The 18939-nt window shown below is 32.9% G+C and overlaps 1 protein-coding gene across 9 annotated transcripts in view; it reads right to left on the bottom strand.

Annotated features, from left to right (window-relative positions):
* Positions 1-18939, bottom strand: part of LOC149485704 (rho GTPase-activating protein 23-like) — a 336487-nt gene that overhangs the window by 167009 nt on the left and 150539 nt on the right. The window contains exon 1 of one of the 9 annotated variants that reach the window (XM_089698980.1): positions 4031-4363. The exons of the other annotated variants lie outside the window; for them this stretch is intronic. Within the exon in view, the coding sequence (XP_089555106.1) occupies positions 4031-4054 (24 nt within the window). The 5' untranslated portion in view covers positions 4055-4363. Of the gene's footprint in view, positions 1-4030; positions 4364-18939 lie in introns of those variants that run through there. 9 annotated transcript variants of the gene reach the window in all.

Here is an 18939-nt window from a genome sequence, read left to right as displayed (position 1 = left end):
CACATTCGAATCAAATCCTGTCTATTTATCGATTTAGTTTTTTTTTAAGTTCTGGTTTTAGATTTATAGAAAATGGATGAATTATAAAGAAGTGAAAGTATTAGAAGTGTAAGTACTATTTTCGATGACTTCTTTTCTTTCGATTATGCAGATCTGACGAATTGTTACATATTCCTTAATTATGCTCACTCAATTAACATCTGCCACTACTTTCGACTTCAGACGATATAACATATTTACATAAAATTCCATTGGTATAGAACAATATGTAGCACGATATAAATACGTATGAAATCAACCAATAAACTGTTTACGCGCACGCATTAGCAATGCAAACAATTTCTTTTCGTGCGGGCAATGTTGTATAAACGTCTTTCAACCGTTGCCAACATTGTATACTTTTTATTCGCCAATAATGTCCCGAGGATAACACGGCCAATAAGCGATTTAGCGCCACCTCGGATTCCTGTCTAAACTAAGCAAATGTGACTTTATTAGTTCGATTTAAGGGTCAATTTAATTTGGATGGTGGTGTGCGTTATCCTGGACGAAGGCCAACAGGCAATTGAATGAGTGACGGTGGAGAAGACGGTCACGAACTGACTATTTCGGGGAGGTCGAATGCTGAAGTGAACCTGAGTCAGCTCTTGAGTTGCCCATTGAGGTGGATACGGGTGTTTACGATTGCTGGAGCTCTTGGAGTTTCGCGGACCATCTGTTACGAGATGATTATACAAAGTTAAATTGTAGTTGTTGATCAAGTGTTATTTTTAATTTGCACTTGTGTGACGTGCGTATTTGAAACTGAGGAAAAGCTATGTTGGTATAATTATGAGTTAACATTCCATACGCAATAGAAATAGAGATGATAGAAAAAGAGATCATCTTTATTTGTAACATCAAATTCTGTATTGGTATTAGAATTAGAATGTTTTACATGGTCTGGATTACAAAAGTAATACAGGGTAAAATCGAGTGTCAATACGCGATGTTTGAACAAATCAAGAGTGTGTCAAACGTGACTGCGGCACTAAGGAGCACATTACTTTAAGGGCTGTACTGTAAAGATTTCATATGGTAGAGTTGGCATTTCTTTGAAAGGAAAAAATAAAAATGTAAAGTTAAGTTAAGTTAATCAATCCATTTCTATAATTTTTCAACCATATTGAATCAAGTAAAAGGTTAAGGTGATTATAGAGTTGGACAAGATTCGTTTCTATTTGAGACGATAGAGCAAGCTATTTTTCATATACCTACATTTTATAAAATAGCGTAATTATACCGTTTTAACCCTTATTTCGACAGAGAAGGTGATAGTAAACTTATTAAAATTTTATTGTATAACCTAGTTTCCATGGTTTTTCTAAACCTCCAAAAAAAGAAAAAAAAATCTACCCCCCACCCTTATGGAGAAAAGCGATGTCCGCCACACCGGACATTATCGAATCTTAGTAAAAATGACTTGTCCGTCCTAGTGGACTTAATCGAATACGTGAAAGAAGTTGCATAGTATAAAGTAAAAGAATATAATAGTAAAAGAGCCTTTATTTTTTATAAAAGTACAAAGAAACTGTGAAAAAAAGTAATCTAAAGGTGAACGTACTACGGGAGGATCTTCAACTACTGCAGTATCTTCTATCTGGGCTCTATACAAAAAGGTACTCTGTTTCCATTTGTAAGAGAGAGAAAGCTTTTGAATTTGCTTGGGTCTCTTTTCTGTCACAAGTGATGGTTCTCTGAGTCTTCTTTTTCTATGCACATGTGTTGGCAACGAGGGTAAAGACGATATAGAAGGTAAGTTTGCAAAATTGAGTTCCTGCGACTGGTTCGGGAAAACTTGCTCTATATTTGGACTCAAAGGCGTCGGGAAGTCGTATGTAAAGGTTAGGTAGATAAGAAGTATCTAACAAGTTGATAGGTACTGAGAATAGATGTAATGTTTTGGTAATACCGACAATTCAAATCTTTTACCTTTCATACCATATTTCGACAAGGTCCGCCGTGACGGACAAGCTGTAAGACACAATAAATACAGGTGTTTCGACGAAGTCCGGTGTGGCGGACAAGTGAAAAACTCGATAATTATTAAGAATAACGTAAGCAAAAGCTATGAAATCGTATTATTTGAACGTTAGTAGACTAAATTCACAAAAAAATAATAAAAAATCTACGCAACATAGGCAAAAAATAATATTTTTTAATAAATTACCTGAAAGACTTTCTTAGTGCGCAGTTTCTCCGACATTTTTTCGCCAACTGTCAAACTCTGGGTTATTACACGCAAAATTTATTTTTCTACTAAAATTTGATCTACCTCCCAATAGCTTAGTAGTTTTTTTGTTGCAAAAATAGAATTAGACGGGGCGGTGGATTTTTTTAAAGTACTTGTCCGGTGGTACGGACAAATTCGAAATAAGGGTTAATGTTAGATATATTTAGCTCAGACTTAATATCTGCAATAATAATATCGTTGGCAGCCCTAACTCCGCACGTACATCTCGTCTAGATCAGGACTTATCCCTTTGATAGACAATCATCTCTTCATTTCTATTGAGATTCGCTGAGTAATTGGAGTCATGCTGTCTCTTAGATACATTGCGACATTTATACCGTTGTGCTGAATAATATGTTAAAACATTCCATTAAAACGTTTTTCAAAATAAATAAGGGCAATAAATAACTGTAGACTAGTTTGTACCACATAAAATAATAAATTAAAACAGCTCTACATTGAACTTTCGTGAAAGCATTTGAACTCTACCGTGGTTAAAAGTCAGATAAAAATTTATTTAGTCAAATTTAACCATTTTCAGTATGAATGAAATGTATTCAGGGTTTATAATCTGAAATATTTTATTTTCGTATTATGTAACATGCAGTATTGTAACGGCATTGGCGCGGTAGAGACGCTATGAATCATTTTAATACATTTTTCTATCACATTCAGTTGAAGACAAATGATTAATGAACAAAATGTTCGCTCATCGTTCTTTAAGATAAATTTAACTCCGGAATTTGCGAATATAGCAAATGATCAGATAAATATAATATCGAGACGATTATCAAATTATTATTGGTATTACAGGAGCGTAGGAATATACATAACACGATATTAGAAAATAATGGCATATTTATTTTAAATACAAAAGAAGATTAATAAAAAAAAAATAATGTCAATTAAAGTGGTTGGTATCTCTATTCTCTATCTATAAGCTAGATAATATGATAGAGAAAATGATAATGACTAGTCAGATTTACACAAAAAAATATTATTCAGTAGCAATTTCGGCACAAAAAGCTGTGAGATACGACACAAACAAGTCAATTAGTTAAACGAACGGGCGGGAATATGATATGACGATATAGTTAAGGTCAAGTTACAACATAGAGTGGCCTTCGGGCTTCGGTGTACTAGTGATGAATATAGGCCGATATTTTGAGTGATTAATTCAATCACATAATCGTATTCATTTATATAGCTCACGATATATGCGGAAAAACGTGTCAAAACTGGTCGGATTTCGATAAAATATCTACAAAATTACTCTATATTATGGCATATAACTAATGAATTCAATCTGACCTTCCAAGAAAAATATTTAAATTATGTTTCTTTACATGCGGCGTAGTTTATCAGTTAATGGTCACTACATGAGTAAAACAACAATGATCGCATGTGGCACGGTATTGGCAGAGCAAAATGTGTACGCAAAAAAATAACTATTACAAATATTTGATAAAAAGTGCATGCACAGCTATTAATTGCGAATTCCGATGAAAATGAAGAGACAGCACGCGTGCAGTTTTTGCAACGTTCGACTAATCCTACGCATTAGCTGAAGCAGAAAACGGAAAATTCTGTCATAATATTACTTGATAAGACTAATAAACAGGAATCGTGTAGCGTATTATCAAACTGTAACCGGCGCTTTGTTTAGATAAGCGGTAGGTATTGTTTTAGATAACACTGGATGGTGTTCGAATTTATCGCGAAAAACTGCGTCAATCGCGGTATTTTGATTCCGCTCACCTTAGCTCCAATATTGGCGTTCATCCAAGCTCACGCGCAGACGGCTGTGACTGCAGATACCGTCCAGTATACTCCACAACACAATATAGGTTCAGAACAGAACACACAACGGCAACAGGAGAGTCGCGAACACAGAATAATTATAACCAATGTTGGTCTTTCACATCACAACTATCACAGGTGCACGAATTTTGTAAATACGCTCGTAGCCGGCGACACGTGCGCTCTCGACAGTATACCGCGCTAAATTCGATAGCGGCTCGGACGACGAGCGGCACCCCTACTACACGACTGCCGTACGCGGATGGTACAGCTCGACTGACGTGACGCCGGCCGCCGGCATAGCGCACTCGGTCGTTTTCCCAACCCCTTGCGCTCATCCCTGTACCGAGCTTCTTGCAGCGAACAAAAAATGAGAACGTCATACCGTACCACGTTTCAGTCGAAGCATCTTACCACTTTTTCATTAAATCGCGTAATTATTCACGCCATTTAAGGCGCTGAATTAACGTACGAGCGTAAATAGTATCGTCTCGGGTCGGATTCTCATGTGAATGTTGGCAGTGGAAACGATAATCGTCCGGCGATTATGGGAATGCGAGTTTTTAATACAAAAACATTATGGTAAGTAATTGTGCGACGATTAATAAAACCAGAAATAATTATACAATTGTATGTGTAATAAGATATGATTAATGGAAATGTTAATTCACGAAATACTGATCATTTTTGCGATGTTAACTTTATAAACAGTTTTCAGAAGTCATTATTTAAGGAGAACAATTATAGTGAAGTTTTAATAATTAAATTTAAGTTTGATATTTTTTTTCATTCAGGTAATATTTATTTTTATAATTGCCAGTTACTCTAAATGTCCCAATTAAGTTAACATATAATAATTATTAATTTACATTTATTTATCAAGATTCTGATTAAATATATTCACCAACTCCAATGCTGTAAGATAAGCGAACTTTATTAAAAACATAAATATTATAAATTGTATTCATGCAAGTTTGCAAATAAGTTTTAAAAGCTCCTTGGAGAACAAACGTCGCATTTATTTTACTTATTATGAATTCCTAATCAAATTATCCATTTATTCAAATTAAGCATAACGAATGAAGATAAAAATAAAGAGTAAATAAATAAACCTTATTTCTTTTTTATAAACAACCTAATCTTGTTAACAAATGTTATCTGGATAGGTACATATTATAAGTAATCAAAGAAAAATAATAGGAAACATAACCATCCTACCAACACTCTTATAAAAAAGAGCGTGTATGCCGAGCACACGTGTCAGAAGTGAAACTTCTTTGGCAAGATTCAAAGATACCAAAATCGCCTTACTCCATGACGTGACGGTATTGTCATGACGTGACCTTGAAATTTTACTCTCAACTCTAAAAAAGTTTCACTTCTTATCATTCAATGTCACCTAGACAATAAGGAGAGTGTGCAATGGGCGGACGGGTGACGCCGGCTGTCGAAACTAGCTATGAGCTATCACGTACAAGCAACGGTACCAGTGCACTCATTTGAATTTAGTCGCACTGTGTTTTGAGGACGCGATATATTTAGAATAAACAATAATAGTGTTTCCTTGTGTTTTACGCGATTTCAGATATGTGACGGTCAGACTGCGCTGCATGTTCGCTTATAATGACACGGTTTTAAATCTTGTTTTTTTTTATGCAAGAGAAGGCAACAGAGCAGACGCGTCACCTGATGGAAATTAAAATATACTAATTTTCTTTGCCTTTTATTGGGGCTGACTTATTTTGTAGTGGTTAATTGAATCAAGTAATCTACAGGGTGTCCCACTGTTGGTATACTAAGCTCAAAGGAGGTTATAGTTTTGCATACGCTGAGTACGTAAAAAATACTTAAAAAATTCCAGACGCATTTTTTTTTCAAATAGATGAAATCTTAAAACTCTATGTGTACACCCATAGCAAGCAACCCGCCCATTTTTGCCACTAGAACGTGAGCTATCGTTTAAGATTATGTTTTCATAGACAAAATTCTCACATTAGAGAAGCGGTATATGACGGCTGCGCGAAGCTAGAGAAGAAAACATGGATTTTCAGGAAAAAAATAGCAAAAAAATTTTAACGTAATTTTGTTGTTTATGTATTTTTTACGTGATCAGTGTATGCAAAACTACAAGTTCCTTCGCGCTTAGTATACCAATAGTGTGACACCCTGTATATGTCAAAAGAAAAATGTGAATAAAATTTAAATTGTGATTTGGAATTGAAATTAGTTAAAATAAATAAACGCATGCTAAATAAAGTTTCAATACAACTGTCCGACAAAGCGATGTACGACGTACATCAAAGGTTTTATATACTAGAATAAACTATTAATACATTATTTATAAGCAATGTGAAAGTAACACACTGAAAGTTAACGATCTATTTAATAGTTATGTAAAGTGTAAACTTGGTAGAATATAAACGACTATAATATATTGTAATATAAAACAATTCGAATAAAAGAAAACCATTTGTGATGTTATCAAACAATTTAGTGATATAATTTTTGTGTTTTTGACTATTACGAAAATTTAAATTAACATACTTGCATAATTGTTTTGAAAAGCGCATATAAAATATCTGTTATACACAAAACAACTAATTAAACTGCTGATATATTTAAAGATAAAACATATTCGATCTGTTTTGATATCTAGATAACAACTTAAAATACTTGCTCTATTAGGTAGAGGCGTGTGATTATTCTAGAAGATTTTTGTACAAAATTCTTATACATAACCAAGTACTTAATGTCATTAAGAAGAACCTACAATTAATCTCGCAAAAGGCCGGATGACCAACCACTACACGTTCATTTTGCACGAGAATAAAGATAAGACGAATGAATCAAGATTATCGTTTATAGCATCGATAACCCGACCGTGTGAAGTGAACACGTAATATATAGAGCGGATCAAAGGATGAAAGCGTACGTAATTCGATCGCGTTATACTTGATTGATAAGTAGAATAACTGCGCTTGCTTCCTTATTATTGTCATAATTTTCTATCGTAGTTGATATAAGTCATGTTTGTAAGAGAATATTGTAGACGTCCTGTTAATATAATGCACACATTAACTAGCTGATATTCCCAGGGTTCACACCAACGTTCAAATGGATTAAGGGCCGATTTTTCAATGCTTGGTTAAAACTTATTCGTCGAATAATGTATAAATCTACCATTTTAAAAACGTATTCTTATTGCCCGTATTTGACAGTTTACGTGACATTTTAATATTATCGTGTAATATTTTATTGGACGGGTAAGTTTTATCCAAGGATTGAAAAATCGGCCCTAAAAAGAACGATTATATAAATTTATCTGGAAGTATAATTTAACTACCAATTTTCATCAGTCAATTTTAGTAGTAGAGTTAGTTATTCATGAAAAGTCACCTTACGTTTAAAGTTAATCAAGGATTCACTTTTCACTTCAATTTTTAGTTGAACTTATGTGTTATCGTTAACAACAATTCAATTTAAATCCATAAAAACCTTCACTTTCAAACCGCTCGAGCTCATTACAAGAAAAACGCAATCCCAATAAATACGTCGCAAATTTTCAGCAATCGTTAAGTATTTCCCTTACTTTCTCCAAGCATTGTATCGGAGGTGTCGATTTATCGACGTGCCGTATCTGCAACACGGGAATCGAACCTACGCCCAACGTGAACAAGTTTCAGCGTTGACTCACGGACTATGGTTATCGAATGAGATTGTAGGGCAAAAAGAGAAATACTGTGAAGTAAACAATAGTAGGTACTTGTTTTTGTCAATTGCATGTTGGGGCAATGGAAAGGAAGGAGGAAAATACATTTATTCCAGAATGTGTAACTACTTATACCTACTGAAAATAAATTTAAAGATTAAAACTTTTTTTCAAACTGCTTTTCATTGCGGTATCTACTACAACGCGCGGCTATGGGTGCGTTAGCTCTCCTTTTTAGTGAGAAAAAAGTAAAAAGTTGTTTCTTTTCTGTAGTAGGCTATCTTGTTTCAATTGCATATTTCTTCTTTGGATATCGGTAATAAAAAACTTTATAATAGTTTGCATTATGCGTTTATTACTATTATATAATATTTTATTATAGCAATAATTAAGCCAAGAAGTAAGTTTGTTTCCCACAGCAAAAACATGGTTTAATTATCTATGATTATACAATACGAAACACTTTATTAACATTTTTGAAACTTTTTTATGTATTATTTACTACTCAACCTTTATAACAGGTGACCCGTCTTTCTTTCAGGATCATAAAATGAGACAAATACAACCTAAACACCAGAAATACAGCTAAAATCCAACAATGTCCATCACACTGTATTCTTCCATTGATTATCGAACCTAAACTTACACGCATTCGAGTTACGACCTACTTACTAGTTACTAACTGGTGCACCAATCTCAAACAGAACAGATTTTACTCACAAATGTACGTTTCACTTACAGCTGGCTAAATTTGCCCAAGGGAAGAACCGACAGGAGATTGAAAACCCTCTCATTTCCCTATGTAAAGGAAATGAACGCTTGTGATAGCAAGGTTCTATTCTCGACACTACATGTGTTATAAATCTGTTTATTCTATATTCATGTATGTATCGGAGGCTGCATAATTAAGATTGCAACGGCGGGAGATTTATTTTTTTAAAGCACTCGAAGGTAAAGCTAAGGCGATTACATCATTAGTCTCTAACTGTAAGGCGTTTTTACACGATTCGATTTATGGTACATACTATGTTTTGCATGTACGCGACTTTTAGGATAATATAAGTGTAAATCATTTTTACTATGTATGTATAAACTGTGTCAGGTTCTTACATAACTGTACCTATGAAGTATTCAAGTTTAGGAAAATGTATCGCACCAAAATAAATAATTTTTATTAGATACACATAACATAACTTAGGATATAAATACTAAGTATTTAACGTGTGCGTACCATGGGTCAAAACTAGTTATTTATATAGACTTGAAATAGCTAGTACATTCAAAAAGCTCCGACAAGGAAAACCCAGGGTATAAAATGTGCAGTGACCCCATTAAAATATTTTACTGTTGAGAGAGCAAGGAAAAGTTCACAATATGTAAATAACTTCTAGGGTTTTACGTTTGTATTTTAAGGTTTTAACATTAAATTTTCCGAAGTTTAAAAACTCGTTCGCAAGAAGATATTCAGTTTTAATAAGGTAATGTAAAACTCACATTGCAAATATATTGTGTTCTTTCGTTTTTACGTATACATATTATATTGACCAAGTAAGTAAGGTAAGGCGAAAGTTTGTGTATTTCAATGCATTTTATTTTTGCCCTAACTGTTTTTTGGATAACTTGGTAGGTACATTTTATAAATGTACATTTGTAGACTTCGGAATACAGTTTTTGTCACTAAAGTACTAATAATAATAGAACGTACCGTGTAAACCGTGAGTTACGGCCCTGCCTTCATACGAAACTTGATGAATACGCCGTTCGCACGGGAATAGAATGTGGGTCCTATTTCCCTGAGTTAGCATCCAAGCTTACGTCTTTATAATTATTAAAATGTATAAATTCATTCTTTAACTCCGGTCTGCATCGTGCAGACATGGGTGTAAAAGTCTCATTTTAGTCATTAAATGTAGTTTCTAAGTATATCTGAGTTTCTTTTGGGGCCTCCGGCTGCGGGAAATGTAATTGGCGCAGTCGGTAGGATCCTCAAAAAACGTGGCATAGATAGTAACCTTGCTATCGCTACGGAGCTGAGGATCCAGAATCTACGGTTTCTGCGGCCTGGAGGCTAAATCAAACATCGATCCCAAAAAGTAACCAGATTAATTGGTAAGTACATAGAATAGTTCTGTGTTGCTTCCTCTCACTATAGTTTATATTTTTAGTCCTTATTTCCTTTCCAAGATTTTCCATCCGTGAAAGTCTTAATTCCAGAGAGCACTACATCGATTTAAGCTGCTCGTAGACTAGTTTTAAATAATAGAGATTTACTTTAAAATTAATTAGATTAACTAGATTGTAAAGTTATATTATAAAGTTACTGCTGAAGGTAGTGAATAGCCTAATTTCTTAATCAATGATAAATTAAATAAAATAACATACCCAAAATTGAGTAGGTAGGCATTCAAAATTCATTAATAAATAATTTCAGGATCAAAAAGACAAAACCACTCTATATAATAATTTAGCATTTGCGACACAATTATAATTCTACAAGCTTTTATTTGCGGTTTATAGGAGGCCTTAGTTTCAAGAATTCAATATATATGCGGCCGATTTCAATTGAAAAAACGTTTAAAAATTGTGACAAATAAATTTTTCATTTCATTCAATTTAATCTAATCATTAGAATTTTTGTACGGAGAATTAAATGCATCTTTTTTACAGAATAAAAATAATTTTAATAATTAGTAAAAATGATAGAAAAGCATTTAAGTAAACCTGTTAGAGGTTTACCTTTAACACATAATTATTTAAAAATGCGTGAAATGAATATGCATGAATAATTATATCCACCTGAGTAACTACGGCCCTGACTTTTATTCCAAGAATTATTCGTATAGTGAATCGCCTTATCGGTATACATATGATCCGAACTTTACACACTATGCTTGTAATAGCTTTACTGACTGTGAAGATTAGGATCGATCATATTACCGGTATTAATTTGGATTACAAAAATGCTATAAAATATGACAATTTCATTTAAGCTTTTCAAAAAAAATCAGCATTCAGTTTATATCATCTAATGATGTAAAATAGCCGTCATAGTATTCTTTCTCAGATGGTGGAAAATCAAAAGAAAATTAATTTCACATTAATTCAATTCTTAAATAAAATAAACCTTATTAGATATGTTAAGTTCATCATTCAATGTTAGGTACGTATGGAAACAGTTAGAACATAGGAAGATGATTAAGAAATAAGGTTATCATTTATGATAAGAATTAAATATTAGAATTAAAAGATAGGGAATATTATAATATACTTAAGCCTGGATACTACTTTTCGAATAAGCAAATTGTAATTATTTTTAAATTTCCATTAGTTTCTACAGATATTCTTGATTTATTTCATTTAGCTATTTTTCCAAAAAAGAATAGGCAGGCCCTGATCCCTTCCTATCCATATATAGCAACTAACAGTAACTCATTCTTGTACATAGAGGCTGAATGCCCGAAGTATAATATCTGGTATCTCTACGAATCGAAAAACAATCAAATTCAGGCGAAGCCGGACTGTATTCAGGACTTCATTCAGATTAAGAATCAAACCTTAAGGCTGCAGTCTAGCAAAATTGCGTTTTCAACAAGTTATTTGACAATTTTTTCCCGGCTAATGAAATGATAAACTGAATTTTTTTTTCTTGTTTATCAATTAGTGTTATATACGCAATGCGCGTGAATTTTTTCACATTTATAAAGTTACTTTATTTTACCTTAATCAGGCCTTCAAGATAAGTCTCTTTCCCCCAAAGACATTTCGAGCTAAGTTTGTGCACTCACTACGTTGCAACCGATTACAATTTACACAATCTGATCAGCGCATTATTATCCTTATATAGTCGTTATTAAAAACTGCTGAATACAATTGCCGAAAAACTTATGATTTTCTTAATTAGAACGTTATAAATTCATTAAATTTCCCATTTTTTGCCTTACAAAATCTATTGATAAATACTGCTAAAAGTTATTTTTTCCATTAATTTATTCGAGTTGGTTGAAGACCAATGAGTATTAATCCTTTAAAAAAATTTTTTTTTGAATTTTGATAATTCTTTAAATATTAAAAAAATATTTAAAATAATTAGGAAAAATCCTAGCGAATTTCTTTAGTCGCGCTCCTTGGGCCGGAGCGTTCTGACGTGTGCTCTACGCTCGATTTTCCTTCATACCGAAGTGAAAGTTGCTCTACTTCATTAAATTTAATATTTTTGTTAATTGATTATTTTTATCTTAGTTTTGTGCAAATATTCGTATTTTTAAACATTTGATTTCGATATGGAAAATAAACGAAAAAAATACGCGTGTAACTACTAGAAAAAAAAATTATCTTCGAACATAAAGTTAATGAAACCAAATAGATTGCAAAGGTGATTGGCAACAATTTCTTTATTTTACGGGTTGTCAGTAAAGGGATGTATATTTCTTTAAAACTAAAGTAAGCTCATAAATTTTCTTATAATATATTTTTTTTTTGAAGTTCCAAAAATGTTTATTTTTCGTTTGAGAAATACGAAATATAATATAAACTTGTATTGAGAACTTGAACTTCCCAAGTTCATCCGGGGAAATCCCCATACGGGGAAAATGATTTGTTTACTCCAAAATTATATGCCGAGGTGTTTTAATTTTTTCTTCTAGTCATTTTCAACGTAGCGGCATGTTGTTTGATTATTAATTTTGTAACTTAAATACAGGATGTTGGTTTTATATTCTGATCCTACAGACGCGCTGACAAATTTAGTCCGCCATTTCTAGTTTAGTCCACCAACTCTAAGTACCAATATTAAAACGAATGGATTATCATCACATCATCAAAACTCAGATGTAATGGAAGATCACAATAACATAGAAAATTCAGTGGGTGTTGAGAACTAAACAAACACAAGTAACAGAGACGCGAAGAATAAAAAAAGAGGACGAAAACGATAATTCGTTGATGCTTTCCCTTTTCGACGTATTGTTAGGGTACATCACCAATCTGCAAAAAACAAAACTGATGATTCCCAATTGCTGATTAAAAATGAAAAACAAATAATCGACAACAGTGGTGAAAATTTGCTGATCACAATGAAACATCCTTCAGTGGTAGCAGATTTACTCATTTAAAATGTATCGGTGAACAGCGTAAAGGAGAGGAGGACAGGAAAACATTATGAATGTGGATGGTGGATTGTATACAGGGTGTAATCGATAAGTATGTGCAGGCGATTATGACGTTATTATTGCAGGTATCAAAAAACTTAAAACTGATATCGAAATTACTTTACCTAATGAGCAAAATGGCAATAATAACTTTTTAAAAGTATAACGAGAAATATCTAAAAAATTTACTTTATACACTCCCATATCAAAAAGGGAAAATGGGACTAGTAGAAGTTAAATGTCTAATTCCGGCAAAAGACATGAATGCGGAAGATGCGGTTAAAAAAAATTTAATATTTGAAATACAATGCAAAAAATAACACTTTTGTCATAGATAAGAATCATGACTATTTTTTCCAAATTCAGGGACAACTAAACGTTGCAGAAGCAGAAGTCTGCTTATTTGCTGTTTGGACTGGAGTGAATCATTCGTTAAAAATAGAATATATAAAAAAGTATGTAACGTTTAGGCAAAATAAAATGATGGACCGTTATCAAGATTTTACATAAATTGCCTACTGTCAGAATTGATTGATTCGAGACTTCAGCATTCGATGTCCATCAAGGACCCATCCTATATCATTCAAGCGATTGAAAAAAAAGAGATAAATCCAGTGCAACCGATAAAGCATCAGAATGCTAGCAAAAGATTTATTAGGTTTATCAAAATAAATCTATATATTATACATAATATAATAAATCTGTAGAAGACGCGAAGACTGACATCCGCGCGGACGGAGTCGCGGGCGGAAGCTAGTCAGAAATAAATATCTTTTGTTTTCATTTGCGTATTTTTCTATTTAATAATTTTTTAACACAAACATTACATTTTTTTTATTATATACAAAATTTGTTTATCCGTTTTATTAGTTAAACTGAACAACTTTCACTAAGAAACTTAGGTCGAAAAAAATGTAATCAGTTATGCATTTTGTATGGAAAGCTTATTTTTTTTATATTTCGTCCAAATTTCTTTGTAAAAGTTGATCAGTTATATAAACATGAAGTTGAAGATATCAATAGAAAGTATTCGCAAATTTTGTGTACTGATAAAAAAAAATCACCCGGTGTAATTTTCACGAAAATTGTTTCAAATTGTCATTTTTGGTACTTATTACGAATATTAAATTATGCATACGAATGATTTAATTTTTAAAAATTAAGTGGAGCAACTTTCCCTTAGTACATTTGTATTATTTACATATAGGATGACAGGATGCATTTGTTTGCACTACTAGACCAAGCCCTTAAATAGTTCCTGCGAGACGACAGTTATTTCACTCTCAAAAGAAACGACGCAAGAATTAGATGAACGACATTACATAATATCTTTGCCACGCTCATCTAAAATCTTACTATAAATGCAACAAGAGGACTTCGTGATACTCCAAGGTACATTCATATTAACTATACCTACTGGATGTATGTTCGAGTCGGAGAATTTCAAGATCTATAATGTAAATGACAAAATTAAGGAACAGGCACTGAAGATAAAGATATCAAGGACATTAGAAATAAATAATATACAAGATACGCAATTCTCAACTCAGTTAATTTAGAAGATTTGCACAAAATCCAATAGCAAGTTTTAATGCAAACCCCTATAGAAAAAGATCCTGTAATATTATATCAAACCACTATCCCTATGTACATAATTCTGGTTGGTGCAGTCTTAATTTTGGCCATTTGGAACACGATGTGACGCAGATCGACACATACTTTATAGAGGACCACAGATGAGCAGATGAGCCCCAGCTTCCAGCAACATTTTTTCACAAAATTCAAAAATGGTCGCTGAACTTCGGCGGGAGGAGTTACGGCCCTGCCTTCATACGAAACTTGATGAATACGCCGTTCGCACGGGAATAGAATGTGGGTCCTATTTCCCTGAGTTAGCATCCAAGCTTACGTCTTTATAATTATTAAAATGTATAAATTCATTCTTTAACTCCGGTCTGCATCGTGCAGACATGGGTGTAAAAGTCTCATTTTAGTCATTAAATGTAGTTTCTAAGTATATCTGAGTTTCTTTTGGGGCCTCCGGCTGCGGGAAATGTAATTCGTGTAAAAATAAAGTCTGCATTACTATGCAGACTTTATTTTTATTATTTCCGAAATAAAAACGTTTAAACTTTAAAACTTTTTACAAATGTATTATATCCATCAAATATGATGGATATAATAATAATAACACATTACAAAAACTTCCCTTTATTAAAAACATGTTAAACACTAAAAAAAAAAAACACAAAAAACCCCAGTGTACACACGCCCTAATCTCGAACACATCTACAAATCCGTCGGAAATAGCATATCACGTAGCTGTCGATAATGCAGGCAATTAATAGTGCGCCGGCGCAGGTATCAAGACAGGTAGTTGTAGGAAACATTCCTATAGTTAATTGATATTTGCATAGTTAGTCGCTGTAGTGAGTTCAACGAGTCGTGGTTAGCGGTTGATGAGGTCAATTTTTTTGGTTTAATTTGAAGATTAAAAAGAATATTAAATATGGATATGCATAAGATTGATGATAAAAAAGATTGTTATATATGTAGATATATAGTATTGTATCATGTTTTCAATTTGTGGAGCATAGAACAATTACTTACGTAAAAACGATTCAATGTGTATGATGGTTCAAATAATGTAGAGTGCATTGTATAGTTATGTTACTTACAGTATTTTCAAAATTTCTATATAACTGTTTAAAGTAGCTAAAGTCTTGATTATTTAGGATGTGATGTTTTTTTAACCAACATTTCTTTGTTGACTTAACGAGAATTTAAAATTTTCAGACAAACCTTGTTAATTGTTTTCACTTTTTACCAACAAACATGGTTGCCATATATTTTCTCACCCATCAAAAAACCACACATTAATAAATTAAAAAACTACCCTACAAAATAAACAAAATGCCACACCGCTATGCGCTCACTATACTCGTTAGCACTATACGCGGAAGTTGCATCTGTGACCTATCCTTAGCTTAATTTACAGCGTCCAGTACTAAGGCTTTTCATGTATTAGCCGATGACCCCACTTTGCACGTTGTGATATAACCGATTATTATTAAATAGAACTAAAGTTATAGGGCATATGTTTCCTAGTTTCATTGTATATTTTATAAGTAGGATACTGACATTTCATATTTTTGTAATTTAATCTATTGTTTTATTGTATTTCCCTTTTTCAATGTGAGAAAGTTGTGTATTCTACACTGGATGATATTGTCAACATATGATTTCAATGAATTTAAATTTTAACTCATATTAACTTGATTCTTTTCCGTAAGTATCGAATGATATTGAGAAATTGCTATTCAATAAATCAACTTTGTAGATTGATATTATACAGTAAAAAGGTTATTGCTCGATTGATTTACGAATTTTAACAAATAATACAGTACAGTTAGCAATTTAGTTTTTCCAAATTTGTCATAGAGCAACGGCCTCAGTTCTAATTCGCAGAAACGAATCATTTAGTTTTCATCAGTTTTTACATTAACCCATTTTAAAGACAGTTATCTGCCACAAAAACATTACAACGGCAACTGTTTTTGTCAAATTGCTAATTGTTTAATGTAATTGATTTATTTTGCACAACTTCCAAATTAAAAATATTGTCGAAACAGTTTAGCTACTAGGTTTACTTTGCGGCTTCGTTTGGGGTTGCAGGGGTAAGTGTCCTCTACAAATTTTTAAATGCAATTTCACCTTGGTAGGTTGATAGTTGAAAAAACAAGCCGATCGATTCCTTGACATCAAAATGGGTACAGCGGTTTATCGATGCAAAGGCAGTTTCCAATATACATTAAATAATTTATAATATTAGTAATATGTTATAAGAACCGACTAATCTTTGTCATAAGGTTACGTATGGATTTTTCCACCGATGCAAAAAGTTACAAAACACGATCGGATCATGTTTATAGGTCATATTTAGATCTTATAAGCTAATTGATTGGTCGACGACGTTCACGCTTCATTTGTTTTCAATCGCATCATAATCGACCTAGTGAACTCGGCTTCTAAACCTTTTTATATTTATTTCATCGGTTAGTGATACACGGGTAACCTTTACACTTTTTCTCTACTTTTAATAATAGGTAGGCTAGGATAAATAATCAAGTCAATAAGGTTGTTTACTTTAGTCTATGGTAAATTGTATAGGGATAAGAATAACACTAAGCTCGTATTCCTGGTTAAGGTAAGGTATCTAATAGTTTTAATCCTTCAGAATTTCCAAACATAAACATAAGTGGTAACTGGAAGAAAAATCGTAACTCTGAAAATTTCATTTGACTTGAAAGATTTGAACTACAAGGCCAAGGCTTCCAATCCAGGACTTATGTCCTAACACTAACTAACATTTATAATTTTATATTTATTAAGCATTTGAATGCCATAAAACCAAAAATATCAAATTCAGGACATAGCACATTTATTTTCGACCAAGACAAGTGACCTAAATTATAGGACACCTACTAATTTATCGAATCCCACATTTGCACGCGGTAATTCACATATTCTTTATTTGCATCTAACACGCTATATTTTGAGCAGCTGACATTTATTACAGACAAATGCGTTAGTTCACGATTGAGACAAAAACGGGACGTCAAGGACAGATACAGATCGGTTCACATGACTTGCCGTGCATCGTGAGTAAATGCTAATGTTTTTAATGGTTATAAATTATAATCCTACTAGCGACCCGCCCCGGCTTCGCACGGGTGCAATGCTGATACTAAATACACTACAGAAAAATTGTGAACGTTGTATAATGTATAGGTATAAAAATATAGCGGCCCGCTCCGGCATCGCACGGGTATAAAATACATAGCCGGGCGGCCGCAAACGCTACGTCCCGCAATTTTTAAATCTGTAATATCTTCGAAAATATTCACTTAAATCATACGGTGTAAAGGGCCATATATAGATCTATATTAAATGAACAATGTATCCATGGTATTTAATTGGTTAAGGATTAATGCTGTATTGGTTAAAATCGCTTCGAAAATTAGCCATTATTTGTCGTAAAAAGTAAATGACAAAAAAAAGTTATTGTGGGTTATCCATAAGAGATAGACATATACCATCGCGGACTTTTCTGTAGACCTTTTCAATGTGTATAATACTTAGTACATTATTTTGATAAAACTCGTAGGGTTCAGCCTGCGTTTGCAATGTAAGCGGAATAAATGTAATTTTTTACGACATCACATTAGAAACCTCAAAAATAACAGTACTTCTCCACTACTTAATGGATCTTATTATACATATAAACCTTCCTCTTGAATCACCCTATCTATTAAAAAAAACCGCATCAAAATCCGTTGCGTAGTTTCAAAGATTTAAGCGTACAAAGGGACATAGGGGGGACATAGGGACATAGGGACATAGGGACAGGGAAAGCGACTTTGTTTTATACTATGTAGTGATTACTATAATTATAAAGGCGAAAGTTTGTAAGTATGGATGTATGGATGTTTGTTACTCTTTCACGCAAATACTACTGAACCGATTACAATGAAATTTAGCACACATATAGAGGGTAACTTGGATTAACACATAGGATAGGTTTTATCCCGGAAATCCCACGGGAACGGGAACTATGCGGGTTTTTCTTTGAAAACGCGGGCGAAGCCGCGGGCGGAAAGCTAGTATAATATAATTATAAACATTATTTATCGGGTGTAGTAATTTTATGAGATCTATGTTTTTTTTTTACTTTGGTATAATGTATGGAAAGTATAAGGACATAAACATCGTTTTCATTGTGATTTTTCGTGTATTGTGTAAAATAGATTACGCAAACTTTTATTATATTATGTGTTACGAGATACTGTGATTTAAACGCATTTTTTCAACTTTTTTTTACGCATTTTACTATAGCACAATGTGATATATAATATTCCTGTGATAACACCCGCTATTATAGGCACACCAAACTGGTAAAAAACTTAAATTAACACATAAAAAACATCCATTTAACTTTTCATTCTTAATTC

This window comes from Colias philodice, chromosome 9, assembly GCF_061535455.1.
Source record: "Colias philodice isolate Cphi_HAF_F1 chromosome 9, ilColPhil1 Martin Lab GWU primary, whole genome shotgun sequence".
Lineage (NCBI taxonomy): Eukaryota > Metazoa > Arthropoda > Insecta > Lepidoptera > Pieridae > Colias > Colias philodice.
Note: the sequence above shows the minus strand (reverse complement) of the source record. Positions and strands in the feature narration are given on the sequence as shown.